The sequence below is a fragment of the Onychomys torridus genome, chromosome 8 (assembly GCF_903995425.1).
Source record: "Onychomys torridus chromosome 8, mOncTor1.1, whole genome shotgun sequence".
NCBI classification, from domain to species: Eukaryota; Metazoa; Chordata; class Mammalia; order Rodentia; family Cricetidae; genus Onychomys; species Onychomys torridus.
Window position 1 is genome coordinate 6,426,765 of NC_050450.1, and position 15,413 is coordinate 6,442,177.

The following is a 15,413-nucleotide window of genomic DNA, read 5'->3' on the forward strand; positions in this document are numbered from 1 at the left end:
ATGTGTGTGCAGTGGTAAAAGTGATAGTTATATTATGATAGGCATAATTATGACTGGCTAAATATATAATGCATTTGTTAACTGTATGTGGAATAGTTATATTATGTTTAGGTGTTACGACCTGGCTGTTTTTATTTGTTAATTAATCATGACCTAAGGACATATGATTATGTGTCAAGTTAACAAGGAGTAGATTTGTGATGGCTATTCTTGGTTGTCTCCTGGACTTAACTAAAATCCAAAAATGCTGGACACACCTATAATTTGAAGTAGGTAGATTCACTTCTAATGCAGATCTTGGAAGTAGAAAGACACCTCAAAGGTGGAATCCTTTGAGGATCCTGAGGTGGGAAGACACACCTTTAATCTGGGCCACACCTTCTGCAAGAAGCCTATATGAAGATGAGGAAGAAAGAACTCCTTTCTTTGCCTGCCTGCCCGTGCCTTGCTAGCAATCTAGTCCTTCAGTAGCAATAGAGCCTATTTCTTCGTGATTCCAGTGTATACTGAAGAGCAGCTGAGAAACCCAGCTCACCAAACTGGACTGAACCACCACTGGATTCTTGGACTTTTCATTCACAGCCAGCCATTGTTGGATCAGCTGTAATCCAACAATCTGTAAATCATTCTAATAAGTCTCCTTCATATATGTGTGTTGTGTGTGTATGTGAACTGTGCTTTTCTAGTTTTAGAAGATGTAGTTGACACTATGCCCTATTATTTCCAGTCTTTTCTGTCATAAACTTAATGCCTCTTAAAAAGCAGTATTAGGCTGAGGATGTGACTCAGTGGCAGGGCACTTGCCTTACCACGAATAAAGCCCAGGGTTCCATCTCTTTTGAATCCCAGAGGTATCTCCTATTTGTCAACTGTTTCTTCAGATCTGTATGAAGAAATCTTCCTTTGGGCTAGAGGATGTCACTAAGTTAGCAGAGGGCTTGCCTTTCATGCACAAAGCGTAGAGTTCATTCCATCACTAACACCACATAAAACTGGGTGTGGTTTCATGCACCTGTAATTCTAGAGATCCAAAGATCAGAAGCTTAAAATCATCTTGGGCTATGAAACTAGTTTGAAGCCAGCCTGGGTTATATAAAGCTCAGATTTGGAGAGGTCTGAATGTTTCACATGGACACCTCCCTTTTGATGTCCCAAAGCCTCCCTGGAAGGGTAGGAAGACTCGGGGATTTGAGCAAGCTTGTGGTCCTGGCTGTGAGTATGCCCACTCTAATGGAAGCCAAATTAACCAAAAGGCAAAGAGAGAGCACCCAAATTAACAAAATCAGAAATGAAAAGGGAGACATAACAACAGACAATGAGGAAATCCAGAGAATCATCAGGTCATACTTCAAAAATCTGTACTCCACAAATTGGAAAATCTGGAAGAAATGGACGATTTTCTGGATAGATACCACATACCAAAGTTAAATCAGGAACAGATAAAGCATTTAAATAGACCAATAACCCCTAAAGAAATAGAAACAGTCATCAAAAGTCTCCCAACCAAAATAAGCCCAGGACCAGATGGTTTCAGTGCAGAATTCTACCAGACTTTCAAAAAAGAACTAATTCCAATACTCTTCAAATTGTTCCACACAATTTGAAACAGAAGGAACATTACCAAACTCTTTTTATGAGGCTACAATTACCCTGATTCCTAAGCCAAACAAAGATGCAACAAAAGAGAATTACAGACCAATCTCCCTCATGAACACTGATGCAAAAATACTCAACAAAATGTTAGCAAACCAAATCCAAGAACACATCAAAAAAATACCCATCATGACCAAATAGGTATCATCCCAGGGATGCAAGGATGGTTCAACATATGAAAGTCTGTCAATGTAATACACCATATAATCAAATTGAAAGAAAAAAAACACATGATCATCTCATTAGATGCTGAAAAAGCCTTTGACAAAATTCAACACCCCTTCATGATAAAGGTCTTGGAGAGATCAGGAATACAAGGAACATACCTAAACATAATAAAGGCAATTACAGCAAGCCAACAGCCACCATCAAATTAAATGGAGAGAAATGCAAAGCAATTCCACTAAAATCAGGAACAAGACAAGGCTGTCCACTCTCCCCATACTTATTCAATATAGTACTTGAAGTTCTAGCTAGAGTAATGAGACAATAAAAGGAGATCACAGGGATACAAACTGGAAAGGAAGAAGTCAAACTTACACTATTTGCAGACAATATGATAGTATACATAAGTGACCCCAAAAATTCTACCAGGGAACTCCTACAGCTGATAAACTCCTTCAGTAAAGTGGTAGGATACAAGATTAACTCAAAAAAGTCAGTAGCCCTCCTATACAGAAATGATAAAAGGGCTGAGAAAGAAGTCAGAAAAACATCACCCTTTACAACAGCCACAAATAATATAAAATACCTTGGGATAACACTAATTAAACAAGTGAAGGACCTTTTTGATAAGAGCTTTAAATCTCTAAAGAAAGAAATTGAAGGAGATATCAGAAAATGGAAGGATTTTCCCATGCTCGTGGATAGGTAGAATTAACATAGTAAAAATGGCAATCTTACTAAAAGCAATCTACAGATTCAATGCAATCCCCATCAAAATCCCAACATAATTCTTCACAGACTTGGAAAGAACAATACTCAACTTCATATGGAAAAACAAAAGACCCAGATAGCTAAAAGAATCCTGTATGATAAAGCAACCTCTGGAAGCATCACCATCCCTGACCTCAAGCTCTACTATAGAGCTATAGTAATAAAAACAGCCTGATACTGGTATAAAAACCAACATACGGTCCAATGGAAACGAATTGAAGACCCTGACATTAATCCACACACTTATGAACACCTGATTTTTGACAAAGAAGCCAAAACAATACAATGGAAAAAAGAAAGTATCTTCAACAAATGGTGCTGGCATAACTGGATGTCAACATGTAAAAGACTACAAATAGATCCATATCTGTCACCATGCACAAAACTCAAGTCCAAGTGGATCAAAGACCTCAGTTACACTAAACTTAATAGAAGAGAAAGTAGGAAGTAGTCTTGAACTCATTGACACAGGAGGTCACTTCCTAAATATAACACCAACAGCACAGACACTGAGCACAATTAATAAATGGGACCTCTTCAACTGAGAAGCTTTTGTAAGGCAAAAGACATTAAGCCAAAAAGACAGCCTACAGAATGGGAAAAGATCTTCACCAACCCCACATCTGACAGAGGACTGATCTCCAAAGTATATAAAGAACTCAAGAAACTAGACGTCAAAATACCGAACAATCCAATTAAAAAATGGGTTAAAGAGCTAAACAGAGAATTCTCAAAAGAAGAATCACAAATGGCTGAAAGACATTTAAAGAAATGCTCAACATCCTTAATCATCAGAGAAATGCAAATCAAAACGACTCTGAGATACCACCTTACACCTGTCAGAATGGCTATGATCAAAAACACTAATGACAAGCCAATGTTGGAGAGGATGTGGAGTAAAGGGAACACTCCTCTACTGTTGGTGGGAATGCAAACTTGTACAACCACTGTGGAAGTCAGTATGGTGGTTTCTCAAAAAACTGGGAATCGAACTACAAGACCCAGCCATACCACTCTTGGGCATATACCCAAGGAATGCTCAATCATACCACAAAGATACAAGCTCAACTATGTTCATAGCAGCACTATTTGTAATAGCCAGAATCTGGAAACAACCTAGATGCCCGTCAACTGAAGAATGGATTAAGAAAGTGTGGTACATATACACAATGGAGTACTACTCAGCACAGAAAAACAATGACAGCAAGAAATTTGCAGGCAAATGGATGGAACTAGAAAAAGTCATCCTGAGTGAGGTAACCCAAACCCAGAAGGACAAACATGGTATGTACTCACTCATAAGTGGATTCTAGATATACAGCAAAGAATAATCAGACTGCAACCATGGAGGCTATATATATATGGCAATGGGGGACCCTTGGATGATTGTAGCTTATAAGATTTGGTTTTACTCAATTACTGAGCAACCCTCAATGAAACACTACACTATTAAGAATTTATACTGTATCAAGCTGATAATAGAAAATTAAATAAATAACCTAAAAAAATTTTAAAAAGAAAAATTTGAACTATTAAAAAACAAACAAACATATTTTGCTAAAGCAAAAAGGGGAAACTAGGGGCTCATCATTCCTCTCCACATTCTATTCTTTCCCTTGTTTTATATATTTAAAATTTTTTATCAGTGGATTCTGCTGGATAAGCACCAGAGGACTCCTGTTGCAAATCACCCTCTGGAGCGATGGAAGGATCTTTCTACTGACACTTGGAGGGGACCTGATCTGGTGTTGGTGTGGGCCCAGAGTTCTGTTCATGTCTTTCCTCAGGAAAATGAAATTAATTCCTCATTGGGTTTCTGAGCGCTGTGTGTGCCCTGTGGCTGCAGCTGAAGCCCAACACAGCAGAGATCTATGGGCCCTTGTGGAAAAACTCTCCCCTTCTAATGCCAATGGGGATTGAGAGCCCAATATGGCCAGCTTTGGCAAGCATTAACGTAAGCCTAGGAACTGCAGTCATATGGTTGGATTCTCCAGAAGGTAATGTATGGTAACTGCTTTTTCAAGTATGTTTGAGAATGTGTCACCCAGACACCTTGGAGATTAAAGATAACACTTAAGATCACTGACCTCCATTTGTTAACAGTAGCATGCCAGCTAAGCATTTTCATTTTCACAATCCTATTCAAGCTGGAGTAGTAACTACTTCTCAGGAGTGGCTCTGTGCAACATTTTTTGGCCTCCTGAAATTCATTTAGCCCCCTTTGAAGATACCTTAAAATTTGTGAGCCTGAATGCAGCCATTGTGAGACCATTAGTTCTGCTCCTTGTGAGCTCCCTGTTTTTTCTTTATGGTTCTTAGTTGTTCTTTTGCAGAGCTGCCAGCTTAAGTCGTGCTAGGATCAAGAAAAATGGGTCAGTTGGGGATTTAGCTCAGTGGTAGAGTGCTCAGCGTAGCAAGCGCAAGGCCCTGGGTTCGATCGTTAGCTAGAGGAAAAAAAAAAAAAAAAAAAGAAAAAGAAAAATGGGCTTCGGTGGTTCGTGTTCCTGGAGTTGTGTCCATGCCAGTGGATGCCCACATGCTCCAGAAGAGAATTTGACATCACTGCTGCCGTTGTTGCTGTTATAACAGTGACGACCACCGCTACTACTGTTCCTGGGATTGCCATTTCATAACTGGTTACTACAGTTAGCACAGTGGAGACCCAGCAGCAAAAGTAGCTACCACAGTTAATTAATCTTTTATTCTATTGGGCATGACAAATTTAAATCTATAGTTATATACATTTCGATAGGCTTTGAAAGTTATAAATTTACAAACTCATGTTCCATTGGCTCTAGGGATACCATCTTATCAGTACTCCAGTTTGCAATAAAACTCATTAAGGAAAGGAATGACTCAGTTCCCTTTAGCCTACTGGCTATGGGTGGGTTAAGACTTCTGTTGGTCTTTTCTGTGTCAAACACACAGATTGCAAGCCCAGCGCCACTTTGAGATCTTTGGCAACAGTTAACTCTGCATCACACATGATTGAGCCTGTATGATGAGTATTCAGAGACAGGTAATGCCTGGGGGGGGCGCTCACCAACTTAAGACAGAACACCTGTGTGGCCTGGACAGGTGTCTCCATGATGAGTAAGCTGACCTGCTGATGTCCCATGCAACCTAAGTCAGAAGCTCATTTTTTAGTAAAAGATGGGACCTGTAGGGCCCTGGTCACCATTTTGGGTAGCTGTTATCTTGCTTGCTGACCTTGACCTTGATGTCTTCCCTATGCTAATTTCCTGCAGGGTTCCACCCTCCTGAATGCTTAAAGGAAGCTCCTTGTCTTTGTATCCTGCATATTGGGCGTTAACAGTTTAGATGCAAGATTGTAAAACATTGGTAGTGAATTTCTACCCTCCGGGGGTTCTCCCATTGTGCTGTAAACCTGTATTTAAGACCTCCTCCCTCCTTCAATAAATGGCATTTGGCATTCTGCTGAGGCGAATGACCAGGGAAGTGAAGGGAAAGGAAGAAGGGAAGGGAAGGGAAGGGAAGGGAAGGGAAGGGAAGAGGAGAGGAGGGGAGGGGAGGAGAGGGGAGGGAAGAAAAGAAAAGAAAAGGACAGCTTGATAGATAATTACATGTCCACACGGTTGGGCTTGCCTGGCGGACCGCCTACTTCCGGTTCAGAATAGCCATCTCCGGGTCAGACATCTCGTGGGACCGGGACTCTGTGGCTTTACGTGGTTGCGTAAAGCACGTGCACATGTGCGCGCAGCCATGTAATCTATGCACATGCGTGGAGTACCCACAGGAGTTCCTGTACGCATGCGCTGCCCAACCTTTAAAAAGCTGGTGTCATCTTGCATGAGTCCGTGGTCCCGTCCCCCCCCCCCCCTCCACCACGTGTGTTTCACACAGGCCTGTCACCTCTATCCTCTTTAATAAAACTCCTCTGTGGTCTTATGTTTCGGGACGTGTTCCTAGCAACGCTTAAATACTAACACAGCTGCAAAGAGACCTGGAATTGAAAGAGGGACTGTTGGCCGGGCAGTGGTGGTGCATGCCTTTAATCCCAGCACTCGGGAGGCAGAGGCAGGTGGATCTCTGTGAGTTCGAAGCCAGCCTGGTCTACAGAGCGATATCCAGGAAAGGCGCAAGGCTACACAGAAAAACCCTGTCTCGAAAAACCAAAAAAAAAAAAGAAAAGAAAAGAAAAGAGGGACTGTTGAAATAAATCAGCCTGTATACTTTAAAACAAAAAAATTAAAAAGACAACATCCTTAAAAACTCTGAACTTCATGGACTTACTGTTATTTCCCCAGAGTAGATCTGGGCATTACTCATCTTTGAGATATGGTATTGGTGTAACATGGGGTCAGTGTGGAAGGCCACAGGTGGGAATGGGATATTGGGAGGCTGGCTACTTATGGTCTAACCTGGGCACTACTGAACCTAGCACAGACACTACCAGTGCAATAACTGTTGTCAGTCACCCCTACTTCCTCACGGGGAAGAAAAGCAGGAAGGGCTCTCCAGGATTGTCTCCAGGAATGCACAAATACTACAGTGTGCCTGAACCACAGAGTCACTGTCTCATGTAGACAAAATCAGGTGGCACTGGGGCTCCATGAGAAAACTGAGAAAGGACATTTTTTCTTCACTGGAGAGATCGCTAAGCAGCATCTTGGCTCAACACCCCACTCAACGTGACTAGGTCATAGCACATCAAGCAATGCATGATTTTCCTTGTATTTCCTCAGCAATCAGATTTCTCTATAGAGGTTTTATTTGTATAAAAATCTTTAATTTATATTTCAAGTAATTTCCCAAACTTTCAAATGCAAAGTTTAAGTGAAATCTTTTACACACACACACATACACACTCTCTCTCTCTTTCTCTCTCTCTCTTTGGATTTAAGCTTCTTTCCACAAGGCCAAAGCTGACAAGTTCACACTCTACACCTGCTATGTCCACACTGGCCAGAAATAAAGGTCACCCTTCAGCTCATTCCATATTTATGATTGCAGCACTTGGTATAATTATGCCCGATACTATACTTCAGAACAGGACAATAAAGAGTATGTATTATATGGTGTGACAGCAGCTTACAAAATGTTTTCTTGAATAGACTATACTGGATTCATCCTGCAGACTAAATTTTCAAAACAAAACCCCACACAGTGCTCTCAGTCACCAGACTAGGCTCAGCCGGATGGGGATCCAACTCAGCTCCCTGCTCACAGAAAGGAGAGTTGAATTTCTGATGATCAAAACAGGAAAAAGACAGCTAGCTATCATTCTCTCTCAGCCAGAAGCTTTCGCTGGGTTTACTCTGAAACCTACTCACTACTCAATAAGAAACTGTGTTTGAATTCTGGGTTTTCCTCTGTCTTTTGTATATGTAACTATCTATGCCTATGACCAAACTCTATATCCTTGTTTTCCTAAACTTGACCCACAGGACAGGACTGGCCCCAACAAGCCTGGTTTAGGGGGCCTGTCAGTCCATGAGGTTAAGGCTAGTAGACCATGATGGCCTTTTTTTATTATTTTATTTATTTATTTTTGTTTTGAGAAAGGGTTTCTCTGTAGCCCTGGCTGTCTTGGAAATCACTCTGTAGACTAGGCTGGCCTTCAACTCAGAGATCCTTCTGCCGTTGTCTCCCAGTGCTAGGATTAAAGGCGTGTACTACCACAGGCTGGAGCCTATGGAGGTCTTCTGAATTGTGTCCACGACCTTCCATCCAGTTGTTCACAATATCCTGAGCCTCCGAAGTCTACATTAAGAAGAGTGGCTGAGTATTAGTCAAAGAGTCCCACCTGAGCTGGGTAGCAGTCAGATGCCAAGGTCCAAGAAACAGAAGAGGAGGGGACCTGGTTGAAGCCTTGACACAGAAGCAGCACCTTGCTTTACCAGGGGTAGAAATGAGCTCCTTGCCCCTCTGAATTCACAGCTTTGATGTCAGGGAGACTCATGGGCTCTCCTGGGCTTTGCTGCTGGTTATAACACTTGGGTTTCCAGACGCCGGACCTCCTTGACCACCAGATCAATGTTAATAATTGGGTTGAAGTAGAGAGCCCAGTAAAACAAACAGTTGCAGACAAACTGGGGAATAAGTGGCCAAAACATGGCCACAAATAGTCCCTGTGTAGACACTTTCCAAAAATGGCTCCACATCCTCTGGGGCACTGTCCTGAAAAAAAAAAAAAAAAAAAAGAACAGTGGTGGGGGGCAGGCGTGGACATGTTGGGGCATTGAGGGTGTCTGCCCTGTCATCTCATCTGTTCCCACATCTGGAGAAACACCTCTACCTCACCAGTACTAATTTTTTTTTGGTTTTTTGAGACAGGGTTTTGTCGTGTAGCTTTGTGCCTTTTCTGGAACTCACTCTGTAGCCCAGGGTGGCCTCGAACTCACAGAGATCCGCCTGCCTCTGCCTCCCGAGTGCTGGCCACCACCGCCACCACTGCCGCCACCTGGCTCATCAATATTAATTTTATGTGCGTTGGTGTTTTGCCTGAATATATGTGTGAGGGTGTCAGATCTTAGAGTTACACATAGTTGTGAGCTGCCTTGGGAAGAACAGTCAGTGCTCTTAACCCCTGAGCCATCTCTCCAGCCCCCTACAATCTTAAAGACATTTTCTCAATTGAAGTTCATCTCTAGCTTATACTAAGTTGACAAAAAACTAGTCAGCACAGGATCTTACTATTGCCTCAACCCGGTTATCTCCTGCCTCAGGGTCCTGAGTAGCTGGGACTATAAGGATGCACTATTGTGCCTGGCTCTTTGTGTTCATTGGTTTTGTTTGGTTTAGTTTTTAGGTTTTTTTTTTATGTATTTATTTCTTTATTCTAAGACAGGATCCTGCTTTGTAGCTCTGTCTAGCCTGGAACTCACTATGTAGACCAAGGTCTCAAAGATCTGTGCCTCTATTTCCCAAGGGCTGGGATTAAAGGCATGTGCCACCATGCTGGATTTCTCCAGGTTGATTTAGTCATGGTGTTCTATCACGGCAATAGAAACCTAACTTAGACCTCAACTCTAACAAAACCAAACCACCACACACCATGCAGTCTGCCTCCTGGACACAGCATCCATCTTTCTTTCCTTTCTCTCCTTCCTTCCTTTCTCTCTCTCATCCATGCATCCATCCACCCACCCATCCATCCATCTATTATGTATACAGTGTTCTGTATACATGTGTGCCAGATCTCATTATGGATGGTTGTGAGCCACCATGTGGTTGCTGGGAATTGAACTTAGAACCTCTGGAAGTACAGCTAGTGCTCTTAAATGCAGAGCCATCTCTCTAGGCCCCACAGTAACTTTCTTATTTGCTGCTTAAGGAGTATTTGTCAACCAGAGCTTGAGGAGTCCAGGCAGAATTTTTTTAAATGTTTATCTACCTACCTATCTATCTATCTATCTATCTATCTATCTATCTATCTATCTATCAATCATGTATACAGTGTTCTGGCTGCGTGTTTGCTTGCAGGGCAGAAGAGGGCACCAGATCTCATTACAGATGGTTGTGAGCCACCATGTGGTTGCTGGGAACTGAACTCAGGACCTCTGGAAGAGCAGCCAGTGCTCTTAACTGCTGGGCCATCTCTCCAGCCCGGCAGAGTTTTTTTTGTTGTTGTTGTTGAACCCAGGGCCTTGTACTTGCTAGGCAAGTGCTCTACCACTGAGCTAAATCCCCAACCCTCCGGCAGAATTTTTTTCTAAGACTTAATTTTATTTATTTATTTTAATTATGTGTATATGTATGTGTCCATGCATGGGTTTCTGCACATGAATGCAGTGCCCTCAGAGGCCAGAAGAGGATGTCAGATCCCTGGGGCTGGAGTTATAAGCTATTGTAGGTCACCTGATGCGGGTGATGGGGATTGAATTTCAGTCCTCCACAAGAGCAGCATTTGCTCTGAATTGCTGAGCAATTCTCCATCTCTCCAGCACCGAATCACCCCCCACTCCAAGTCTGAAAAATATTTTAAAGGGGAACTTCCTCACTGGTATTTCTTTACTGCCCCTTGCTGCTCCAACCATCAACCACAGAAAGGCACTTACTTCAGCTCACTTCTCGACCAGATCTTCCAAAAAGAGAACAACTCCAGAACAGAGAGCAGCATGGCATTGACGATAAGGAAGCGTGATGTCCAGTAGTGGACCTCTAGCCAGTCCCAGGCAAACTCTGCAATTAGCTGGTACGGGAGAAAGGAGTACTTGACAAGGAATTCTCTCCACTGCTTCCATGTGGGCTCCCTCAGGTCCTTAAAGAATCACACACACAGTCTCAATCACAGGACTGACTTACACAAGTGATGTTGACATTGTATGCACATACATACATACCCCTTTAACAATCTATATATTTTTTTCCAGACAGCATCTTTTTATATAGCTCTAAATGGCCTTGAATTCACATTTTTTCCTGCCTCAGTCCAGAGTTCTAGGATTAAAAGCACGTGGACGGCTTAAAATAGAATATTAATCTATCAATCTCCCTTGTAATAATTCATCTTAAAATAGATAAGGATGGGGCTAGAAAATGTCTTAATGGTTAAGCACGAGGGCCGGTGTTTGGATCTTCTGTACTACATAAAAGCCAAGTATGGAACCGAACATGGGTGGCAAAGGCCCTTCATCCCAGCACTCCAGAGACAGAAGCAGGTGGATCTCTGTGAGTTTGAGGCCAGCCTGGTCTACAGAGTGAGTTCCAAGACAGCCAGGGCTACACAGAAACCCTGCCTCAAAAAAACAAAAAAAGAAAGAAAATTATTTTTGTTTGTTTGTTTTATGAGACAGGGTTTCTCTGTGAAGCTTTGAAGCCTTTCCTGGAACTCACTCTGTAGCCCGGGCTGGCCTCGAACTCACAGAGATCTACCTGCCTCTGTGTCCCATGTCGTCCCCCCCCACCAGCATGAAAATGATTTCTTGATAGTGTGTACTTACACTTTAAATTCGGTATTAGCTGACAAAAAGTGAGCTTGACAAACAGTCAGGGGTTTGTGCACACACTCTTACAGGCATGTGAGACAAAAATCAGTAGGCAGGCACTTGACTGCAGTGTCTAAAGGGGTCTTTGGAGATGTGAAAATTCTGCTTTAGCGTTTATGGGTGTGGGTTACAGATCATAATTTCTATATGCATGACACTTTTTGAGAAAGACAGACTATAATAATTAATCCAACAGTAGCAGAGCAAAGGACATTACTCTAAATGACCAGGTAGAACCAGAGAAGCCATCCCAGTAAAATGGGTCCCACAGGAGTTGGAGGATGACACATGACATGGAAGAAACAATTGGCCAACGCTGGACCATGGCTTATTATTGTGAGGCCTTCAGGGAGGATCCAAACCCTACTTTGTAGTAGGCTAATTACTACCTTTTAGGGGTCCTGCCAAATTTGAAAGCCCATACATTTAATCTCTTAGGATGTTCTGAACCTACAATAACTTCTTTTGCAACAGAAGCAATGCTTTTTACAAAAAAAAAAAAAATTCAAGACTAAAAGGGCCACCACTCTGGTTGGGTAGTGCAGAAAACAAAGCTGGCTTCCAGGAGAGGGCCAGTCTTTCTTTTCTTCTTCAGGTAACTCTCCCTGCAAAATTCACACAAAGGCTGGTGGTACGACACTGAGGTATGGCAGAATTACCTTTTCCAGGAACTCTGTAGACCTACCAGAAGCTTGGTAAGGATGTCCTCCCCAGAGCTGTCTTCCTGCAGAGGGCAGATGGTATGGATGAAGGGTAGGAAGGAATCTGTGTAGTCAAACAGGTACAGGTACAGCAAGCCAAGCCGTGGGGAGCTCTTGAGGGCGTACAACAAGAACAAGGACCTGCCTGGGTTGACAGCCTGCAGAGGACAAGACAGAGGACCACCTGCACTCCTTCAATGTCCCATGATTTTTGCTGCCAATCTTTTGTGTAATATAGAGCCCATTTGTTGAGATATACTGTAAAAAGCTCTACTCTTGCTGGGCATGGTTACAAATATCTCTAATCTTAGCAGGAAGCCTAAGAATCTGAGGCCAGCCTTGGTATCAGAACAAGTTCAAGGATAAGCCACATAGAAAAAGAGCATTTCAAAACCCAAGAGGTTAGCTAGGTGTGATAGTACTTGCCTTTAATCCCAGTTTCAGGAGATTCAATGCCTTCTTCTGACCTCTGAGGGCACTTGGCACACATGTGGTATTCAGAGATGTAAGCAGGCCATATACCCAAGCACATTCCAGGAAAAACATATTATGCTAGGCAAGACAGCTTAGTGCATAAAGGAACCTGCTGCCAAACCTGACAGCATGAGTTTGATCCCAAAGACCCACATGGTAGAAGGAAAGACTTCCAATATTTGTACATTTTCCTGACTTCCACACATGTGCCATGGTAGCTACACGTATGCACACATACCCAGAAATTAAAAAGCATAATAAAAAATGTAACAATATTGTAAGACACATCACGAGTTTGGCAGGGTGTTGAACCCTATCATCCCAGCACTTGTAGAGTGGAGGGAGGAGGACTGTTCAAGACCACCATCACCTTCATTGATGCTGACTCCACCCTGGGATCATCACAAACAAAAACCCAAACCCAAAACAACAACAAACTACAAGTTTCCAAGTGAGGAACTCCATATCCATTCTTTAAAAATCAGGATAAATTTAAAAAATTTAGTATTATTTTGTTGTTGTTGTTGTTTTGTTTTTGAAGACAGGGTTTCTCTGTGTAGATTTGCGGCTTTCCTGGAACTCACTATGTAGCCCAGGCTGGCCTCAAAGTCAGAGATCTGCTTGGCTCTGCCTTCTGAGTGCTGAGATTAAAGGCGTGCACCACCACCACCGGGATAAATTTTAAAAAAGGTTAATTTTAGGAGTCAAGCACAATGCTGGGCATAGTGGCGTACACCTTCAATCCCAGCACTTGGGAGGCAGAGACGGGCAGATCTCTGTGAGTTTGAAGCCAGCCTGGTCTACAGAGTGAGTTCTAGAACAGCCAGGGCTACAACGGTGAGACCCTATCTCACAAACCAGAGTCAAGCATGGGGATGAAGGCATGTAATCCTAGCAACTGGGAGCCTGAGGCAGGAGGATGGCAAGTTCCAGGCATGTCTAGACATGTCTAGACAATAGTGAGATTCTGCCTTAAAAAAAGATTTCTATCTGTTTGCCTATCTCTTGATAGAGCAACCAACCAGCCAACCAATCATCCATCCATGTGCTGGGTATTGAACAAAGGCTCTTTGTGCAGGCATGCTAAGATCTACCACTAAGCTATCCCTGTGATCTCCTTATTTAACACACAGTCACCTTCTCCTTTTCAGTGGATGTTTGTATGTCTGTCTGTTATTTAATTTTGCTAATGACGGGCACAAATTTCCCTCTCTCTCTCTCTCTGTCTGTGTGTGTGTGTGTGTGTGTGTGTGTGTGTGTGTGTGTATGTGTGGTTTATGTGCTCACATTTGTGAAGGTGTTCTCCCCTGTGTGCAGAGGTCATAGGTCAACAGTGGTGACCATTAGAACTAGGGTTATACACATAGGCCACCATGCCTTGCTTCTCCATGGATGCTGGGAATCAAAACTCAGCTCATGTACAGAAAGCATGTTATCCATTGAGCCATCTCCCCAGACCCTTAGATTGTTTTTTGTTTGTTTGGCTGGTTTTGGTTTTTTCGAGACAGGGTTTCTCTGTGTAGCTTTGCACCTTCCCTGGATCTCGCTTGGTAGACCAGGCTGGCCTCAAACTCACAAAGATCCACCTGCCTCTGCCTCCTGAGTGCTGGGATTAAAGGCGTGCACCACCACCGCCCGGCCTGGTTTTGGTTTTTTGATACAGGTTTTCTCTGGCTATCCTGGAGCTCCCTCTGCAGATTAGGATGGTCTCAATTCAGAGATCCACCAGTGTCTGTCTCCCTCTCTGGGATTGAAGGCATGTACCACCACCCGGCTCCCTTAGGTTTTTTTAATGTGCTGCTATGACCAATTACATTAAATGTATTTTTTTCCCATCAGACTTGGTAGTGCATGTCTGTAATCCTAGCGCTGAGGAGTCTGAGGCAGGAATTCTAGGTCAATTTGGACTACAAAGACAGACTGTGTCTAAGAAACAAAACAACACCCCACTCTCAAAGCCAGTGCAGTTTACATTGGGATGTAACAAACTGTCTACTAAAAAGGCTCAATTCAGGAGCTACAAACTGGAGTGGGCTCTTTCATGTTATATTAAGAATGGATAAAAGCCACTTGATCCATTTTTATCTCTTGAACTACAAGCATTTCCCACTGTATGTTTAAGCATTATATGGTTTTATCTTTCTTCACAATGTCTTTTTCAATATGCATGTTTGAATATTCCAGTACAGTATACATTACATTCTGTCTATGAAGGAGAATCAAATGACAGTCATTTGAAATCAAGTTATCAAATATAGTAAGATGAAGCTGTGTATTACTTGTGACTTAATAATTCCACTCCTCTACATATACTGTAATAATCACCTGTGTATATGAGCTGAAAAATGATGAGAATGTCCAAAGCAGCACTGTTAGTGATAGTGAAAACAGAAAAGTTGCTATTGTCCACCAACAGGAAAATCCATAAATTGTCACATACATGTCCAGTGAAAGATTAAAGAGAAAGAGAATGAACTGGAGTCCCAGGGAGAAGCAGCTATTTACAGAAGACTATGCATGCTTCTTGCATCTTGCCTGTGAAACACTGCATCCTGTGGGCAAAGGCCTGAGATGATTGTGTAGCCCCCACCGCAGGAACATGGTGCCTCTGGAGGGGTGGGACTTGTGGTCCACAATGCTTTCTTTCTTAAGTTATATAATGAGCAAGAAGATAATTGCTAGTGGTTTTCTACTTTTT

General features: G+C 42.6%; 1 protein-coding gene across 3 annotated transcripts in view; it reads right to left on the reverse strand.

The window, feature by feature from the left end:
- Positions 1–8,180: 8,180 nt before the first annotated feature.
- Positions 8,181–15,413, reverse strand: part of Bfar (bifunctional apoptosis regulator) — a 36,101-nt gene continuing 28,868 nt past the window's right edge. For all 3 annotated transcript variants that reach the window (XM_036197592.1, XM_036197593.1, XM_036197594.1), the window contains 3 exons: positions 12,226–12,399; positions 10,611–10,813; positions 8,181–8,730 (listed from right to left, as the gene is read on the reverse strand). In XM_036197592.1, the coding sequence (XP_036053485.1) occupies positions 8,538–8,730; positions 10,611–10,813; positions 12,226–12,399 (570 nt within the window). In that variant the 3' untranslated portion in view covers positions 8,181–8,537. The remainder of the gene's footprint in view (positions 8,731–10,610; positions 10,814–12,225; positions 12,400–15,413) is intronic.